This window comes from Pyrus communis, chromosome 4 (assembly GCF_041283825.1).
Source record: "Pyrus communis isolate YQ-2024b chromosome 4, ASM4128382v1, whole genome shotgun sequence".
Lineage (NCBI taxonomy): Eukaryota > Viridiplantae > Streptophyta > Magnoliopsida > Rosales > Rosaceae > Pyrus > Pyrus communis.
The window spans coordinates 22,556,109-22,576,426 of NC_142568.1; the positions used below are offsets into that span (position 1 = coordinate 22,556,109).

A 20,318-nucleotide genomic window follows, 5' to 3' on the forward strand; every position below is an offset into this window, starting at 1 on the left:
ATTGTTTGAGTGTTTCTCGAGTTTACCCGAATTAAGTCAAATGTAGTAAAAATTAAAAATTTGAGAGTTATCTGGTAGTTGTGAGCTGTAGTAATGTTAATTGTCCTTCGTCAGGCAAAGCCGGATACGGTGGAAAAGGTGTCTAAGATAGTAAAGAAGCAATTTGCATTGCCAGATGACTCTGCAGTTACCGGCGAGTCAAAGTTTTCCGAACTTGTTGCGGATTAATAGATACGGTACATTCAACATTCATTAACATGCTACTCCGGTTTCTTTATATTTTTTCCATCCGTATTCGCAGGGAGTTCTTCTAACCAGAAAAATATACTACATTTCACAATCGTCACGACTAATGCAGTACTAGTGAAGAATAAGGAGACATATTGGTTATTTTGTGTGTAATCTTTCAAAATTCTCTTTACTTTTAACAGTGTTCGTTGCAGTTAAAAATCTTCAGACGTAGAAATCATTTTGGTTTCTCTACCGTAGTTACAGTTTCGGTATTTAAACTTCTATTGGATGGTTGTTTATTTGAAGTAGGGTTGGAAGTAGGGTTCCTAAGAGTTGGAAGCATCATGGAGTATCATGGAAGAATAGAATAATGGAAAGCTAGCTAATGCATGGATTCAAACTTTTGGCTAAAACTTAAGTGATGCTTTAGTGCATCTTAGTTTAATATCTACTTTAGGCATAATGCAAGCCTTGATGATGTTTAGTTAGGTAGAGTGGAGACCTCATCATCATTGTAAGGATTAATTAGTGGTTTAAGTTAGGTGGAGGTGTCATGGAGGGGTCTTAACTCTCCATTGTTTCCGTAGCTTTCCTCTTAGTTTTCTATAGGTTCCTCTATATATGTTTTGTTGTTCTTGTAACTAAAAATGATGAATGAATGAGATACAATTCATTCCTTGAAAATCAATATGGTATCAGAGCAGGAAAAATAACCTGCTTCTGCTTCATCCGAACGTGATCAATCCTCAAGATGGTTGAAGAAAATCCTCTTAGGTCAGATGCTGAAAGTTCACGTCGGGTTGTGCATCGCCATGGTACTATTCATAGTCGCTTTTTTCTCCATTGGGTTGGGACCCATCACGTGGGTCTACAGCTCTGAGATCTTTCCGTTGCAGTTGCGAGCACAAGGGTGCAGTATGGGGGTGGCCGTAAACAGGTTGACGAGCGGGGTCATCTCCATGACTTTTATTTCATTGTATAAGGCCATCACGATTGGTGGGGCCTTCTTTCTTTACGCGGGAATTGCTGCGCTTAGTTGGGTCTTCTTTTATACGTTGTATCCAGAAACGCAGGGTCGATCCCTTGAAGATATGGAGGTCTTGTTTGGTAAATACCACAAGTGGAGAGAAGCCAATGCCATGCTTAACAAGACTAAGCAAGCTGATCATGGTTTTGGTGACGTCAACAAGGCTCAAATCCATTAGGAATAGAAGGGCAATGCTCAATCAATGTTTAATGCACTTTATGACGATGATCAATTCCTTTGTCTCATATATTTCAGTTATATGCAACTGTACTTACATTTATAAGAATAATTTTCATTCAAACCCAAAAACTTGTTTGGTACGTAGTGAAGTTGAAAATTTTGAAAACTTTTGGTTTTCATCTTTAGTGAAACATAGATCTCAAGCAATCGCTCCAACCATTATATTAAATTCTGAACTTTTAAGAAGAATAATGCCAAGGAACCAAATTTTCAAACCAAATTTTGTAAGCCAAATGATACGATTGTTTATGGTTGGATTATTACTTAAGTGTTGATTAACATGCTTAACTCTTATTGATGATACATTATTTGGTTTGCAAAATTTGGTTTAAAAGTTTGCTACCTAGCATTATCCTTCTTAAAAAATCACTAGACACAGCACATGAAAACCCCAGTCTACCTAGACATCCATTGACTTACCCGTAAACCCTCACCCTCGCTTATCGACTCTCCCTTTATTGTTCTCTCTGATCCTAGCGTCCTTTCTAACATTTTCTAGTGGACACAAAATTTGTTGGAGAACAATTCAGAAATAAACAAAAATAACATAAATAAACAAAACTTGAAATTCTAATATTTATTAACCAAAAATACTTGTCGTGCAGAATGAAATTACACAATAAATACATAAATTAATATAAGAATAACATTGGTACTAACTTGATTATAGAAGGTAGAGGCAAGCGTAAAAGCTATGTCATTCGAACAGTATTTCCGTCTCACTCTTGTGCTTGTGGCTCTACAACGTCTGCTCGACCAGAATTCAACTACCTAATTCTACAACCTGCACTGGATTCTAGAATTCTAGCGAATTTGCTTTGTGTGCTTACTCTCTGGAATTTTCGTACGGAAGAAAAAGAGGAAGAAAGGATGATCTCACTTGGATACTGTGATTACAAATATATAGGTTGTTTCACATCCTTTCAAATACATGTTCAGCGTATTTGAAAGTACACAACTCTTTTTATGAGCAGTGTCTTTTAATCAAAACATTTTTAATTAATAAATTAATTAAAAACTTAATCCGAAAATTAAAATTAATGAATTAGATTAACTTTAAATTCCAAGGCCCCAAGTGTCCCCAAGGCTCTTGTGTTGATTAATTAATATTAATTGCATTTAGGCTATATATTATACAAGCCTAATCCACACAACCATAAGGCCCAAGCCTTCAATCCATTTCCTAATGATCAATGTTCTAATTACTAGACAAAAGCACTAAATCTATATAAAGGGCAATGAACCTTTAGTGTTTCCCGATGTGGGACACCAAAAGTCTCAAAACCCTTACAAAATCTTCATCATCAAGATCAATCGAGCGCACAAGTTCTGTGCTCACTTTCACCTTTTGGGAAGGTTCAGAGTCTCAGACATCTTATTTTCTTTGTTAAGTAACAAGACGTTCTATCAATATGTTTGGTAGATGCACTTAATATATAATTGTTTGTTCTTGTTAGAACATTTAGTTAATTTAGAATCTTCTCCGTAATTGCAAGAAGGTAAATTTTTATAGTAATTATTTTAGGAATTCGTCTCATATGGGTTTTGTCAAACCCTATATATAAATATATTATACACATTGTATCAGACAAATCAGGGAATCATATTTCTATATGGTATCATAGCAGGTTGCTCTTTGTATGAAGCTCGACGGCCACACGTGCTTTACGTCACCTTATTTGTATTAGAGTAAGGCCAGACAGACTAAATTTATGGACACAATTTTGAAAACTAAGGGACATGAAAGTTGATGATTGGTTTATTACTTACTCGTTGATAAACATGTTTATTCTTATTGGTGACACATCATTTAGTTTATAAATTTAGTCTCCAAATTTGGTCTCCCTAGCATTACCCTGTGTGTTGTCCACGTGTTAGGCATGAAAATTCAGTGACACACTATGATCCCAATAACACAAGTTACGAGGCCGTAATATGCTGGCCGCCACTAAATTGATCACATGAACCCATCATGAGATAATGTCACAAGCCGACTTAGTGATGAAAGCCATCATAAGATAATTATGATGTGAATGAATTTGAACCAAATTGTTCTTTATTAATAATCAAAACAGTCTACTAAGAAAACCTCATCAACCTCCCCACTTGGGGACACATGTTCGAGGATGTAATCTCATCCTTATCGTATTACATCAAAGCTGATAGTAGCCTCACACAACAGTTAACACAAAATAATGTAGTGTCATATATAATCAAGAGTACAATCATGCAATTATTATACTCATTGTCAAGCCTACACTTCACTTCCTGGATTATCCTTGTTCTCACTATGTCCTGAGAGGTCGACAAAATAAAGTGTGAGTGGATTAAGTTTATCTAGTTAAAATCATTTGAATATAATAACCCTCGTTTTGAAATCATATATATAGTAAAAAACTATAAGTAATCAAGTTTATATCACATCGCTTGTCATATCAAAGAACGTAAAATCCATTCACATTATCAAAGTAATTCAAGTGTATAGCAAGCAGTTGAAGTGGCGTTTACCTAATTGATGACTAGTGTCTATTAACGAATCTAGATTTTACTGGAAATATCAATAACAACACTAAACCTACGGTCGTAGCTAGCTATACAATATGTATGATGACCATTTGGTGAAAATGAATCACCAATAGTCTTAAGATATCATTCAAGTTTAACTAGATTTAAGTCTCCTCAAAGACTACTCAAGAACATAATATAATATAATATATAATATTGTAATATACATCAAATGGTAAGTAGAGCGTCCTTCCTCGTTAGGCTCCTTGCATGATTCCTTTTTAATAGCTACTAAATTAATTAATCATACATTCGAAGAAAAAAATAATCAACAAATAAAAATAAACTAATCTTCAATCAATTGGGAGAGGAAGAGATGGAGGAGAGTGTAGGGTGTTTGTGTATAAGAGAGAGAGAGATGCAAGGAGAAACAGCAGCCGCCGAGGGAAACAGCGAAAGGAGAATGGGAATATAGAAGAACGCACAAACCTAATTGGTGAAGTAGTGTTTGCCCGACGGAAATCCTCGACAGGCACCTTCACTCAGTTGTCGAGCAAATGTGTTTTTGCTCATTTTTTAACACATTGATGTGGTCCTTTGTTAAAACTAACTGAAACCGTTAGTCAATGAAACTGTCCGTCGGGCAAATTGAACTTAGCCAACGAATCAGTGTTTTGTCCCACAAGACTCAATGACTTGCGCGCCAAATTTTTTGTTGGCGCCAAAATCTTGCCCTGCGACAATCAAATGTGGAAAAATTTACGCTACGAAGGATTTTTCCGCGAAAGGTACCTTTTCTCAACGACTAAAAACCTTCATCGTGCAAATGCCTTCAAGTAAATGCAGGTAAGGAGTTTTTTTGCACCAAATAGTCGCATGACGAGGAATTTCCCACGTAAACATTATGCAAGAGATTTTATCAGGTAAAGGGCTTTGAAATGGTCAGTGCACATTGAACTTGTCGTATTTAAAATATCTTAAGGTCTTGTTTTAATTTTGGTGAGATGGCCGATTCCGCTGCTCTTACAACTAAGCAATGCAAGGGAGAAGTATTTGGGAAAGGTAATAATTAAGTTTCTGTGGATGTAATATTTATATTTTTGGAAAAACAATTTTGGGTGAATCACTTACTATGATTTAGAAATTTATGTTTTGTTTCCGTAGATACTGCAAATAAAAAAAACCCAGAGATCGGTGCAGGCTCAAAAGGAGGAAAATGCGCAACGTATGCGAATCATTTATGATGATATGAGGGGATTGAATACGATGACGAATGTGGAGCTTATGCACGACATTCGTGTACTAGTGCGGATCAACTGTTTTACAAAGCGGGCGTCTTGGAACAATTTGCCTGAGGACTTGAAGAAGTCTATGTTGGATGAATTATCAGTAAGTGTAAATTAGTAAAATCATTATTATTTTGTTAAATAGTATATTATAACGATTAATTTGTAATTATTTTTTGTGTCACAATGTAACTATATTATTTATGTTACGGACCAACGCTTGATGAAGTTGATCGATGAGATGTTCAGGACGCATTACCGGCAGTGGTGGCCTAACATCTAGCGACACGTAGAATTACAGGGAAATCCTGACAGACTAGTGGAGTAGAAGTGTTAATTAAGTGTTGTGGACGAATAACATATGTTTATATTTGTGTATTTGAGGACAATGTTTTTAATTATTTCTTTAATATATATTTGAATTAAAATTTCAGTTTAATTGATTAGTTGGTTAATTTGATTTATTTGGTTAACTTAATTTGATTTAAGTTTTTTTTTATTTTACTTAATCAATTAGACAATAAACTCCTTATTTACATAAGTTTCAAAATTTCAAATAAATATTTAAATTTAATGTCTTTTGTCGCTTCAGCATTTAGGCGGCGAACCTGTCATCGCACAAAAATATTCGTCGCGCAAAGTGGCCAAAAAATTCAGGTAGATTTTGCGCCAATTTTCGACGGTATATGTTTTGAACAATGCAGGTTTCGTCGCACAAAGAGTTCGTGTTTATAATCAGATTGCTCAGCTGAAGAGGTAAAAATTGCAAATTTTGCAGCAACTGTCTCTGCCACAGGAAAAATTCAGCTCCTCCTTCCACTACTATCAAATCCATCCTCTAATACTCCCATCATCTCAATCTTCATCATCTCTCCCTAAATCGATCTATCCTACTCTATTCGGTATGCGTTTTTGTTTTGTATTTGAAAATTTCATTGTGAATTTGTACTAATGCCATAAAATTTGTTTTCTATAGAGCTGTTGTATACGATTATCGATTGGTGAAGAACGAAATTGGAGGTATGTTCTTTGGTTTTCAAAAATTTAAATTATTTAATTTATTTTTAAATTATGGTGTGTTAAATTGTTTGTATATAAACTATTGTGTACGTTACAAACAAAATTGTTTTTGTGTTGTACAAAGTTAATGGAAAAGCCTGCCATTGTTTGAGTGTTTCTCGAGTTTACCCGAATTAAGTCAAATGTCGTAAAAATTAAAAATTTGATAGTTATCTGGTCGTTGTGAGCTGTAGTAATGTTAATTGTCCTTCATCAGGCAAAGCCGGATGCGGTGGAAAGGGTGTCTAAGATAGTAAAGAAGCAACTTGCATTGCCAGATGACTCTGCAGTTACCGGCGAGTCAAAGTTTTCCGAACTTGGAGCGGATTCTCTAGATACGGTACATTCAACATTCATTAACATGCTACTCCGGTTTCTTTATATTTTTTCCATCTGTATTCGCAGGGAGTTCTTCTAACCAGAAAAATATACTACATTTCACAATCGTTACGACTATTGCAGTACTAGTGAAGAATAAGGAGACATATTGGTTATTTTGTGTGCAATCTTTCAAAATTCTCTTTACTTTTAACAGTGTTCGTTGCAGTTAAAAATCTTCAGACGTAGAAATCATTTTGGTTTCTCTAACGTAGTTACAGTTTCGGTATTTAAACTTCATTGTTATTTGTTGTAGTTTGAATTTGTTCTAATGTGAAGCTGCACTCCAGGTTGAGATTGTGATGGGACTTGAGGAGGAATTCGGCATCAGTGTGGAAGAGGAAAGCGGTCAGACCATTGCAACTGTGCAGGATGCCGCAGATGTTATTGAGAAGCTCATTGAGAAAAATAAGGCGTAGAAGCGATGGAAACGAGTCGAGAAGCATTTTCATTTCCTAGCCTGCTCTAGAGATAAGTACTTGGTAGACTGGTTATGTACTCGGTTGTTTTGTGTTAAATCCGAACCTCGTAGTTGCGTGGTTTTACTATAAATTTATGAATTTCCGAGTTTCTGTTGAGTTTTCGATACTCTCGTTTCTTTTCACCGGTGGAGTTCTGATCAAATGGAGAATAACCGTACAATGTTCTCCAGACCATGCTGTTGCGTAACGATTATGGATGGTTCGGAAGACTTCCGAGCAGCTTATTTTTTGAAATTTCAGAAACTTGTGCAAGACCATACTGTTGCAAATCTGAAACAAGTGAACTTAAAAGCTTTTTATCATCGTTGAACGAGTATTTTAAGAATTGTTGTGTAGTGAATAGACACAAATCATATTGCCCGTGTCATCGGTATCAACAGAAATTTTGGGTTATAAAGTTAAATCAAACAAAAACCCAAAATTGAGCACATTACACTATCGCAAACAAAAAATTGATAAAGCAAACAAAAAGTCAATACCTTTGAGAATTTGGGGTTCGACTCGGAGAGCACGGAAATGGAGGAGAGAGAGAGAGACTCTCAGTCTCAGGGCAATTTCCGTCTGAAATGCTCTCATCATTTGGTAGCGGACAGAAGCGAGGACTTGTGTGGGTGCGAAAGGCAGTGGGGGAGGCGGAGAGATTTCGGCGAAATACAAGCAGAGGCCGGACGGACGGTTAAGACGCCGCCATTGTTGGTGGTTGGAGTTGTGAGTGAGAGAAGTAAGGTATTTTTTGCAGTTGGGTTTTCCCTCGGTTTTTTAACAGGCGTACAAGTTTAAATATAATCAAATTTTGTGATCCAATTGGGAATATAATTTCGATATGACAAAACGATTTTGGGGAAAATTTGCGAATAGAAAGAATATAAAAAGTCGCTTTTGCCCCCTAAGGCAAGGGTAACCCTTTTCTCAAAATATCAAGTATGCCCTTATGGTTGCTTCCCTGATGCGCTGGCAGACAATTTCTCTCCGACTTTAATTTTAGCCGATTATTCTTTGAACTTTTATAATTATTCAATTTCCTCCTTACACTTTGACTTTAGTCGATTATCTCCTGAACTTTTATAATACCCAATTTCCTTCCGGACTCATGGTTGCTTACTAGGAAAAGGAGATCAATATAAATGCTGAAATTAAATTACAGCATATAAATCGTGTTAGTGTATTTGAGGCGGTTTAGTTTGAGTTTTGATTGGGTTTAGCTACTGAAATCACATATATTATGATCTCAAAGTTGCAGAGAGTAAGATAAGGGAGAGAAGAGTGAACAAAAACGAAAACGTCTCTTGAGAATCTACAGCGGATTTCTTCCAGTCTATTATGCCAAACACGAAGAGAGTGTGAGCAATATAGCCGTTGCTAGCTCACACCTTAGCTAGAAGTCTAGCACGCGAGTTGCACATAACAACTCAAATTAGACAGGTGACACGATATACACCATCTAGATGTTTAAATCGTGGTCGTCCATTACACATGAATACGACTTCAAACTTAGGAACATTTCTATGAATCTAAAACAGAAACCAAGCCATATCAATCTGCAATCCTCCATTCCTTGTAGCTACGTACAGAGCTTATAGTTCAACAAATCAATGCACACATGATACTCCAGAAAAAGCAATATGACATTATACTAATAACCGAACTGATAAAAAGGAAAGAGTAATGCTTATCTATGAAGCATGGATACAGATACGGATACAGTGATACGATATGACACGACACGACAACACGAAAATCTCTAAAAATTGAGATACGATATGCTATGGATACAACAAATAAAAATATACATTTTAAAACATAATTCATCATTCAAATTCAAGTACATTTGAGTTGTTGAAGAAGAAAAGTTGGAAATCTAATCCTGCTTATATATAGTAGAAGAAGTGTGAGATTGTATTCATGGTTTTAATTAAAATGAAGCTCTCTTTGTATTCATCAACTTTCAATTATAGATGTCTCCTATTAATTTTCTCATCTTCATATCTTTTTTTAAAAGTGTAAATGAATTCTAAAAGCCAAATACGTGTATCTTAAATATAGGATACACATATCCATCAAGTCAGAGACATGTCCATAGACCATGATACATATCGGATGAGTATCCGAGAGTATCAGGCAAATATCGTATCCAATCAAGTATCAAATATGGATTGACACGCCCCGACCCCGATATTCCCCGAATACCAAGGTAGGCACGTGCTGGCCGACACCCGAGGGTGACGAAAGCCATTTATTAAGTGCAAATGCTGAAAACAAGGGATAAATAAGGTTTATAAATATAAAAGAATAATTAATATGCAAATAAGGACCGTGTTCAGAGCACACCTCTAATCTAGAACACTAAAAGAAAATAATATAAAATTGAATGAAACAAAGGAGTGGGTCCTACACCGAGAGGACTCGAAGATGCCGATGCGGAAGTGCCTGGACGTCGGGATTGTATGCCTCGATTCTAAGTCCTGAAGGGGGCGCAAAACAAACATGAGTGGACCAGGTTGATATATATATAATAAAACAGTTATCAACATACTAACCCCCAGGTTTTATGAAAACACAAGTATAATGAGAAACATAGGTTTTCCGAAATCTAGCATGTCGTGCAATGTCTCAAATCATCATTCTCATAAACAATAATAATCACTAGTGAATGTCCGATATAACACTTCAGGCCCCATGCCGGCTCCCCGTCTCTGAGCACACAGTCAGAGGAAAATGCACTTCAGGCCCTTTGCCGGCTCCCCGTCTCTGAGCAGACAGTCAGAGGAAAACACACTTCAGGCCCTATGCCAACACCAAACCGTCGCCCGGGACGGACCGGATCTATCCCTACGTCCCGTAGCGGAAATGACCACTAGGTAAGTACAAAACCAGTGAACATACATATATTGAAAATCAACTTCATAGTATAAAGTCATCCATCATCTATACTATAAAGAGGTGTTCTAAACATGTTCTAAATATCATATCGTCATCCATCAGATATGCTATAAGAACATGGGTTATAGGAAAAATAGTAATAATTCAAACTAGCCTTAGTAAGCATGTTATCTCGTAAAACGTTCATAAAACATAATCGTAAAGTCATGCTTTTCTGTGTATGCAATTCTACCATTAAAACATGCATTTTTAGAAGGGGTCCACTCACAGTACTTCGCCGTCGAAAAGCCACGCCATCTAGCGAAGAAGGAAACGCCACAGATAATTGCCCCTAAGCACATAAATGGTACATTTAGTCAAACTCTACTCAACCAAAAGAATTTGGGAAAACGGACAACGGAAACGGGTTCAGGACGTCGAAATTAGCCTAGGAGGGGTTCCGCACGGAAACCCAAAAAGTCAACGGTCAAAGTCAACATTGACCGCTGACCGGTCAAAGTCAACGCTGACCGTTGACCGGGTCAACGGGTCAAACAAGTCTGGGCTTGGATCCAGGTTGGGTTAAAGGGTTTGGACTTGGGTTGGATCCGGGTTTGGGCCTAAAGGGTTTGGGTTAGGATAATTGGGTTTAGGTTTTAGGTGGGCTGAGTTTGGGCTTTAACCTCACGGCCCAATGGCCCAATTAAAAAGGGTTTTGGGCTTGGTTCACACGGCCCTAAGGCCTTTGGGGTTTTAAAGTAAACAAAAATAAAAATAAAAACAGAAAAGGTTAGGGTTTTGGGCCAAATACCAAAACAGGCCTAAGGCCCGTGGGGGAAGGAAACGGCCTGAAGGCCTGGGTGGTTTCTTGGGCTGGGTTTCCCGCCGGAGAAGAAGGCCGGAATTCGGCCGGAAAATTCCCAAGCTCCGTTGGAGCTCTAAACTCAACCAAAACATGTCATTCAATATACCAAATTGAAGCCCCGAAGATAAGGAATCGAAATATACCCTTGGTTCCTGTCATTGTGGCCGGAGTTGGCCGGAAAACAGCCTGGAAGCCACCGGTGTCCGCCGGAACTGGGTAAGATTCAAATGAGCATAACTTCTTCAATACTCAATGAAATTGAGTGAAACAAAAAGGAAAGTTGTAGTACTCAGCGAGACGAAGAGATTGATACCTCGCACGCCGGCCAACTCGCCGTGGTTTGGCCGGAAATTGCCTCGAAAGGGGCGGTGCTCGCCGGAAAATTGGGTGTGCACTCACCCGTGCCAAAAACACTCCAAAACCTTGGAATTCAAGAACCCAAACTCAATAACCACATCTAGGCAAAGTCTAACATAAGAAAAGAAAAAGAAAAAGGGCTTACCCAATCGGAAAACAACCAAAACTCGCCGGAGGTGTTCGTGTCCTCCCGGCGCCGCGAGCAGGGGAAAGAGAGAGAGAGAGAGAGAGATGCAGTTGAATGGCGATGATGGTGATGATTTCCTCGAGTAGGTGTAGTTGTGGGTGTGTGTGTGTGTGTGTGTGTGTGTGTTGTCACGGGGAAGAAGAAGAGAAGAATGGAGGAGTTTTCAAAAAGAAAGGAAAAAGGTGCAGACAACGAAAGAAAAGAAGGAAAGAAGAAAAAAAGAAAAAGAAGAAAGAAGAGAGGAGGGACACGGCAGGGGGGACAAAACAGGGGGTGGGCCCCTTGGGCTCACCAATTAAGGTTTAAAAAACAATTTTAAAAAGGAAGGTATCCCCCAAACTTAGTGAAAATACAAAAATACCCATTTTCTTCAGTAAATCCCGGGACGGGTTGTTACATGGATACACGACCAAACATAAGTATTTGTGCATCATAGGTGCTTATTTTCTATTTTTTTAGTACAACGATATAGTTTACATTGAGGGAGGAGTTCGGCTAAGCCACACAATGGACAATCTAATTTGATATTGAATTAGTCATCCACGAGGTTCGAATCTAATACCTCTCATGTTCAAGTAAAGAGAAATACCACCAGACCGTAATATTGAGTGACGGTGCTTATTTTCTATTGGTTTGCAACCAAAGTACCAAAGCGATCAAAAGGAAATAACTAGCTAGAAAGTAACCAAATTTATAAGAGGCATATACTGTGATACTGAGTTGTGTTGTGTGCACCAGATCAACGAATCTCACTGAGGAGTTAATTTAGTTCTAATTTTTATTGACAACCAATTATATATTATACGGTTAACAGTAATTTTTATTATCGATCAACCAATTTTTGTTGCTTTGCCTTTTTTTCACCTTCTTTTTTTGGGTTAATTTTGCAGCTAGTAGTAAAAGTAAAGTGTGGATAAAAACAATTTTCGGGAATTGCAGATAGTATTTATTTAGCAAAATGTATATATATGAAGAACTTTTGAAATTGTACGTACAATTTTCTTTATATTATAAATAAAACAAATTTATTAATTATTTTTACAATTTAATTATAAAAAAAATTGTAATTAACTTTTTTATAAATTATTGTTACAATTTAATTTAAAAAAAAAAATTAATTGTTGTTTTAATTTAAAAAATGTTTTCACAACCCAAAAGAAAAAAAATATGTATATTAAACTTTACGCAACAAAACCTTTTGTTGTGTAACAGTAAATGCCAGAACCATATTCGTCGAGTAACAGTAATATGCATACGACAAATTTGTAACAATTAAATAATATTAAAATTACTCCAATTTGTTGCATGAATGTTTACTAAACAAAACGTTTCGTCGCGCAATGCTTTACTAACGCAGCATTTTCGTCCCCATTAGGACAATATGACAACATACTATTGCCTCGTTGTATTTCACACGACAAATTAAGCTCTTTGTTTTGTTAAATTTAACTCGACGAATCATTTTTTTCAACGCACAATCATTTGTTGCGCGACAAATTTCATTATTTTGTCTCACAATTTTTTTTTCATCACCTTTGTGCAACGAACTAGTTATTTCCTAAGGGCAAGGTTTTGTAGGGCAACCCCAATTTTCTGGTGGCGGGTGAGCTTGTAACATATATGGAACAATATCACATAGTTTTTGCGCATATATAGTTGCATGCCTGAAATGACACTAAATATGGAACCATATTTCAGTTTTTTTATTTTGTTGCTTTGGTATATAAGAACTAATTAACTAAATTGTGTTCTAGAATTAAGATAATTCAAATTTGTTCGTTGATGGATGACAGTATTGGATGACGATGTTTGTTTCCATGAACAACAACATTTCAGACAAATGGATATAATTTGTATAAATGGTACTTGATTAATAGCTCATTCCTCATATCTAATTCTCTCTCTCTCTCTCTCTCTCTCTCTCTCTCTCTCTCTATCTATCTATCTATCAATTCATTTATCTAGCTCTATAGATATGGAGATGGCTGCCCAGAGAGCAGAAAATAACGTCGTCTCCGGCCAACCCCAGAATAGTATTGCAGACTTTGATCCCCCAAAGAAACCCAAGACAAAGAAGTTTGCTGTTGCCTGTGCCGTTTTGGCTTCAATGACGTCTATCTTACTGGGTTATGGTAATTGTTCCTTAAAACTCATGGATATTGTTAGTGGTTGTGGTTCTCTAATGATACACTCATTCTCCAATCTTGTTCTTATTTGATTAAAAATATTATCTTACTATTGCAATATGCCATTCTCCGTTCCTACTCTTTTTGTTTTGGAAGAAACTTATCCACCTGCGACGCATGCTTATTTCAAATTTATTTACAGATATTGGTGTAATGAGTGGCGCGTCTCTCTTCATCAAAGAAAACCTCAATATTAGCGACGTTCAAGTTGAAGTTCTTAACGGTACGTTGAATATATACTCTCTCATTGGCTCCGCCTTGGCCGGTAAAACCTCTGACTGGATTGGACGCCGGTACACCATAGTACTTGCCGGAACAATCTTCTTTATTGGAGCTCTCCTCATGGGTTTTGCACCGAACTACGCCTTCCTCATGTTTGGTAGATTCATTGCCGGAGTTGGAGTTGGCTATGCTCTTATGATAGCTCCTGTCTACACCGCCGAGATCTCTCCAGCCTCGTTTCGTGGCTTCCTCACATCTTTCCCTGAGGTTTTTTTCATTACCACATTATATTATCATATAATATACTAAATATTTTTGTTATTAGCCAGGGTGATATGTTTACGTAAATATAAGCCTCTAAGTATTTGAAAAAAGTTATGCTTGTGAGACCATATAGTTATTTCACATTTCTATATCATCTCATGTAACACGTGGTGCATACAATGAACATTCAATAAGATAAATTCATTAATTGATGTGGCATTCAAACCATCACTTGCCACGTCCGATGGTATAAAAATATGGTAAAAAAATGTGATATTCTAACAATTTCCTCGTAAAAAGTAGGGGATTGCTATTCACACACCCCTTTTTACCTCCCACACACTCTTGTTAATTTTTGTCCACTGGTCTTCTTCAATTCATTCGATCCGATGGCCAAAAATTGAAAGAATGTGTGAGATGGTAAAAAAGAGCGTGTGAATACCACCACCCAAAAAATAATGCTAGGGACACCAGATATTTATAGCACATTAGTGTATCATCTCATATGGCAAGTGATGTATGCAACCAACATTCAATGAGATAAATTCATTAATTAATGTGACATGTACACATCACTTGCCACATTAGATAGTGCATAAATGCCATATAAAAATGTGCTCACCCTAGAATTTTCCTAAAATATCTACTGGGTGGCGCTATCCACACCATGTTTTACTTTCCATACACCTTCTGAATTTCCGACCACAAGATCAAATGAACTAAAGAATATTAAAAGACGGAAATTAACAAGAGGTGTGTGAAAAATACTAATGGATGTGTAGATAGAACCACCCTATTTATTGTTTCGTAAACCTCTCAAATGCATGCACGTGGAGCTTATATTAATAGAATTGATCATTTTGAAAATATGTAGGTGTTTGTTAACGTTGGTATATTACTGGGGTACGTATCCAACTTTGCCTTAGCCAAGCTCCCAATCCACTTGAACTGGAGGATCATGCTCGGCATCGGCGCAATTCCCTCAGTTTTTCTAGCCCTCGGTGTTTTAGCCATGCCCGAGTCACCACGCTGGCTCGTCATGCAAGGGAGACTCGGAGACGCCAAGCGAGTACTAAATAGAACATCATCTTCTGAAGAGGAATCGCAGCTCAGACTAGACGAGATTAAAGAAGCTGCAGGAATCCCCAAAGACTCAAAGGATGAGGTCGTTCAGGTTTCTAAACGCAGCCAAGGTGAAGGTATATGGAAGGAATTGCTCATTCGTCCCACGCCGGCCGTTCGCCACATTTTAATAGCAGCCCTTGGTATCCACTTCTTTCAACAAGTGTCGGGTACAGACTCTGTGGTTTTGTACAGCCCCAGGATCTTCGAGAAAGCAGGAATCACTTCTTACAATGACAAGCTACTTGCAACCGTGGCTGTTGGATTTGTCAAGACCATTGCAATCTTGGTGGCAACATTTCAAGTTGATCGGTTTGGACGTCGTGTTTTGCTTTTGAGCAGCGTGGGTGGAATGGTAGTTTCTTTTACACTACTCGGTGTGGGTCTTACGGTCGTTGATCAATCCCACAGCAAGGTCCCATGGGCCGTCGGGTTGTGCATCGCCATGGTACTATTCATAGTCGCTTTTTTCTCCATCGGGTTGGGACCCATCACGTGGGTTTACAGCTCTGAGATCTTTCCGCTGCAGTTACGCGCACAAGGGTGTAGTATGGGGGTGGCCGTAAACAGGTTGACGAGCGGGGTTATCTCCATGACTTTTATTTCATTGTATAAGACCATCACGATTGGTGGGGCCTTCTTTCTTTACGCGGGAATTGCTGCGCTTAGTTGGGTCTTCTTTTATACGTTGTATCCAGAAACGCAGGGTCGATCCCTTGAAGATATGGAGGTCTTGTTTGGTAAATACCACAAGTGGAGAGAAGCCAATGCCTTGCTTAACAAGACTAAGCAAGCTGATCATGGTTTTGGTGACGACAACAAGGCTCAAATCCATTAGGAATAGAAGGGCAATGCTTAATCAATGTTTAATGCACTTTATGACGATGATCAATTCCTTTATCTCATATGTTTCAGTTATATGCAACTGTACTTACATCTATAAGAATAATTTTCGTTAAAACCCAAAAACTTGTTTGGTACGTAGTGAAGTTGAAAAGTTTGAAAAGTTTTGGTTTTCATCTTTAGTGAAACATAGATCTCGAGCAATCGCTCCAGCCATTATATTAAATTCTGAACTTTTAAGAAGAATAATGCCAAGGAACCAAATTTTCAAACCAAATTTTGTAAGCCAAATGATACGATTGTTTATGGTTGGATTATTACTTAAGTGTTGATTAACATGCTTAACTCTTATTGATGATACATCATTTGGTTTGCAAAATTTGGTTTAAAAGTTTGCTACCTAGCATTATCCTTCTAAAAAAATCACTAGACACAGCACATGAAAACCCCAGTCTACCTAGACATCCATTGACTTACCTGTAAACCCTCACCCTCTCTTATCGACTCTCCCTTTATTGTTCACTCTGATCCTAGCGTCCTTTCTAACATTTTCTAGTGGACACAAAATATGTTAGAGAACAATTCAGAAATAAACAAAAATAACATAAATAAACAAAACTTGAAATTCTAATATTTATTAACCAAAAATACTTGTCGTGCAGAATAAAATTACACTATAAATACATAAATTAATATAAGAATAACATTGGTACTAACTTGATTACAGAAGGTAGAAGCTAGCAAAAGCTATGTCCTTCGAACAGTACTTCTGTCTCACTCTTGTGCTTGTGACTCTACAACGTCTGCTCGACCAGAATTCAACTACCTAATTCTACAACCTGCACTGGATTCTAGAATTCTAGCGAATTTGCTTTGTGTGCTTACTCTCTGGAATTTTCGTACGGAAGAAAAAGAGGAAGAAAGGATGATCTCACTTGGATACTGTGATTACAAATATATAGGTTGTTTCACAACCTCTCAAATACCTGTTCAGCGTATTTGAAAGTAACAACTCTTTCTAAGAGCTGTGTCTTTTAATCAAAACATTTTTAATTAATAAATTAATTAAAAACTTAATCCGAAAATTAAAATTAATGAATTAGATTAATTTTAAATTCCAATGCCCCAAGTGCCCCCAAGGCTCTTGTCTTGATTAATTAATATTAATTGCATTTAGCCTATATTATACAAGCCTAATCCACACAACCATAAGGCCCAAGCCTTCAATCTATTTCCAAATGATCAATGTTCTAATTACTACACTAAAGCACTAAATCTATATAAAGGGCAATGAACCTTTAGTATTTCTCGATGTGGGACACCAAAAGTCTCAAAACCCTTAAAAAATCTTCATCATCAAGATCAATCGAGCACACAAGTTCAGTGCTCACTTTCACCTTTTGGGAAGGTTCAGAGTCTCATACATCTTATTTTCTTTGTTAAGTAACAAGACGTTCTATCGATATGTTTGGTAGATGTGTTTAATATATAATTGTTTGTTCTTGTTAGAACATTTAGTTAATTTAGAATCTTCTCGGTAATTGCAAGAAGGTAAATTTTTATAGTAATTATTTTAGGAATTCGTCTCGTATAGGTTTTGTCAAACCCTATATATACATATATTATACAGATTGTATCAGACATATCAGGGAATCATATTTCTATATGGTATCATAGCAGGTTGCTCTATGTATGAAGCTCGACGGCCACGCGTGCTCTACGTCACCTTATTTGTGTTAGAGTAAGGCCAGAAAGACTAAATTTATGGACACAATTTTGAAAACTAAAGGACATAAAAGTTGATGATTGGTTTACTTACTCGCTGATAAACACGCTTATTCTTATTGGTGACACATCATTTAGTTTATAAATTTAGTCTCCAAATTTGGTCTCCCTAACATTACCCTGTGTGTTGTCCACGTGTTAGGCATGAAAATTCAGTGACACACTCTGATCCAATAACACAAGTTACGAGGCCGTAATATGCTGGCCGCCACTAAATTGATCACATGAACCCATCATGAGATAACGTCACAAGCCGAATTAGTGATGAAAGCCGTCGTAAGATAATTATGATGTGAATGAATTTGAACCAAACTGTTCTTTATTAATAATTAAAACAGTCTACTAAGAAAACCTCATCAACCTCCCCACTTGGGGACACATGTTCGAGGATGTAATCTCATCCTTATCGCATTACACCAAAGCTGATAGTAGCCTCACACAACAGTTAACACAAAATAATGTAGTGTCATATATAATCAAGAGTACAATCATGCAATTATTATACTCATTGCCAAGCCTACTCTTCACTTCCTGGATTATCCTTGTTCTCACTATGTCCTGAGAGGTCGATAAAATAAAGTGTGAGTGGATCAAGTTTATCTAGTTAAAATTATTTGAATATAATAACCCTCGTTTTGAAATCTTATATACAGTAAAAAACTATAAGTAATCAAGTTTATATCACATCGCTTGTCATATCAAAGAATATAAATTCCATTCACACTATCAAAGTAATTCAAGTGTATAGCAAGCAGGTGAAGTGGCATTTACCTAATCAATGACTAGTGTCTATTAACGAATCTAGACTTTACTGGAAATATCAATAACTGCATTAAACCTACGGTCGTAGCTAGCTATACAATATGTATGATGACCATTTGGTGAAAATGAATCACCAATAGTCTTAAGATATCATTCAAGTTTAACTAGATTTAAGTCCCCTCAAAGACTACTCAAGAACATAATATAATATAATATAATATAATATAATATAATATATAATATTATAATATACATCAAATGGTAAGTAGAGCGTTCTTCCTCGTTAGGCTCCTTGCATGATTCCTTTTTAATAGCTACTAAATTAATTAATCATACATTCGAAGAAAAAATTAATCAACAAATAAAAATAAACTAATCTTCAATCAATTGGGAGAGGAAGAGATGGAGGAGAGTGTAGGGTGTTTGTGTATAAGAAAGAGAGAGAGAGAGAAAGATGCAAGGAGAAACAGCAGCCGCCGAGGGGAACAGCGAAAGGAGAATGGGAATAAAGAAGAACGCACAGACCTAATTGGTGAAGTAGTGTTTGCCCGACGGAAATCCTCGACATGCACCTTCACTCAGTGGTTGAGCAAATGTGTTTCTGCTCGTTTTTTAACACATCGGTGTGGTCCTTTGTTAAAACTAACTGATACCGTTAGTCAATGAAACTGTCCGTCGGGCAAACTAAACTTAGCCAACGAATCAGTGTTTTGTCCTGCAAGCCTTAATGACTTGCGTGCCAAATTTTTTGTTGGCTCCAAAATCTTGCCCTACGACAGTCAAATGTGGAAAAATTTATGCTACGAAGGATTTTTCCGCGAAAGGTACCTTTTCACAACTACTAAAAACCTTCATCGTGCAAAGGCTTTCAAGTAAATGCGGGTAAGGAGTTTTTTGGCACCAAATAGTCACATGACGAGGAATTTCCCATGTAAACATTATGCGAGAGATTTTATCAGGTAAAGGGCTTTGAAATGGTCAGTGCACATTGAACTTGTTGTATTTAAAATATCTTAAGGTCTTGTTTTAATTTTCGTGAGATGGCCGATTCCGCTGCTCTTACAACTAAGCAATGTAAGGGAGAAGTATTTGGGAAAGGTAATAATTAAGTTTTTGTGGATGTAATATTTATATTTTTGGAAAAACAATTTTGGGTGAATCACTTACTGTGATTTAGAAATTTATTTTTTGTTTCCGCAGATATTGCAAATAAAAAAAACCTAGAGATCGGTGCAGGCTCTAAAGGAGGAAAATGCGCAACGTATGCGAATCATTTATGATGATATGAGGGGATTGAATACGACGAGGAATGCTGAGCTAGTGCGGATCAACTGTTTTACGAAGCGGGCGTCTTGGAAAAATTTACCTAAGGACTTGAAGAGGTCTATGTTGGATGAATTATCAGTAAGTGTAAATTAGTAAAATCATTATTATTTTGTTAAATAGTATATTATAACGATTAATTTGTAATTATTTTTTGTGTCACAATGTAACTATATTATTTATGTTACGGCCAACGCTTGATGAAGTTGATCGATGAGATGTTCAGGACGTATTACTGGCAGTGGTGGCCTAACGTCTAGCGACACGTAGAATTACAGGGAAATCCTGACCGACTAGTGGAGTAGAAGTGTTAATTAAGTGTTGTGGACGAATAA

At 36.9% G+C, this 20,318-nt stretch overlaps 1 protein-coding gene, 1 long non-coding RNA gene and 1 pseudogene across 2 annotated transcripts; 2 read left to right on the forward strand and 1 right to left on the reverse strand.

The window, feature by feature from the left end:
• Positions 1–5,269: 5,269 nt before the first annotated feature.
• Positions 5,270–7,145, forward strand: LOC137722184 (acyl carrier protein 1, chloroplastic pseudogene; annotated as a pseudogene).
• Positions 7,146–9,471: 2,326 nt separating this feature from the next.
• Positions 9,472–11,651, reverse strand: LOC137721712 (uncharacterized). Its single transcript, XR_011066704.2, has 5 exons — positions 11,435–11,651; positions 11,246–11,354; positions 11,076–11,144; positions 10,357–10,419; positions 9,472–9,670 (listed from the first exon to the last, which is right to left on the reverse strand). It is a non-coding gene; the product is annotated as an uncharacterized LOC137721712 (long non-coding RNA).
• Positions 11,652–13,451: 1,800 nt separating this feature from the next.
• LOC137723327 (putative polyol transporter 1) lies at positions 13,452–16,185 on the forward strand. The gene is made up of 3 exons (XM_068462491.2): positions 13,452–13,608; positions 13,805–14,151; positions 15,023–16,185. The coding sequence occupies exons 1-3, from the start codon at positions 13,452–13,454 to the stop codon at positions 16,106–16,108; spliced, it is 1,590 nt and encodes a 529-aa protein (XP_068318592.2). The 3' UTR covers positions 16,109–16,185.
• The last annotated feature ends 4,133 nt before the right edge of the window (positions 16,186–20,318 follow it).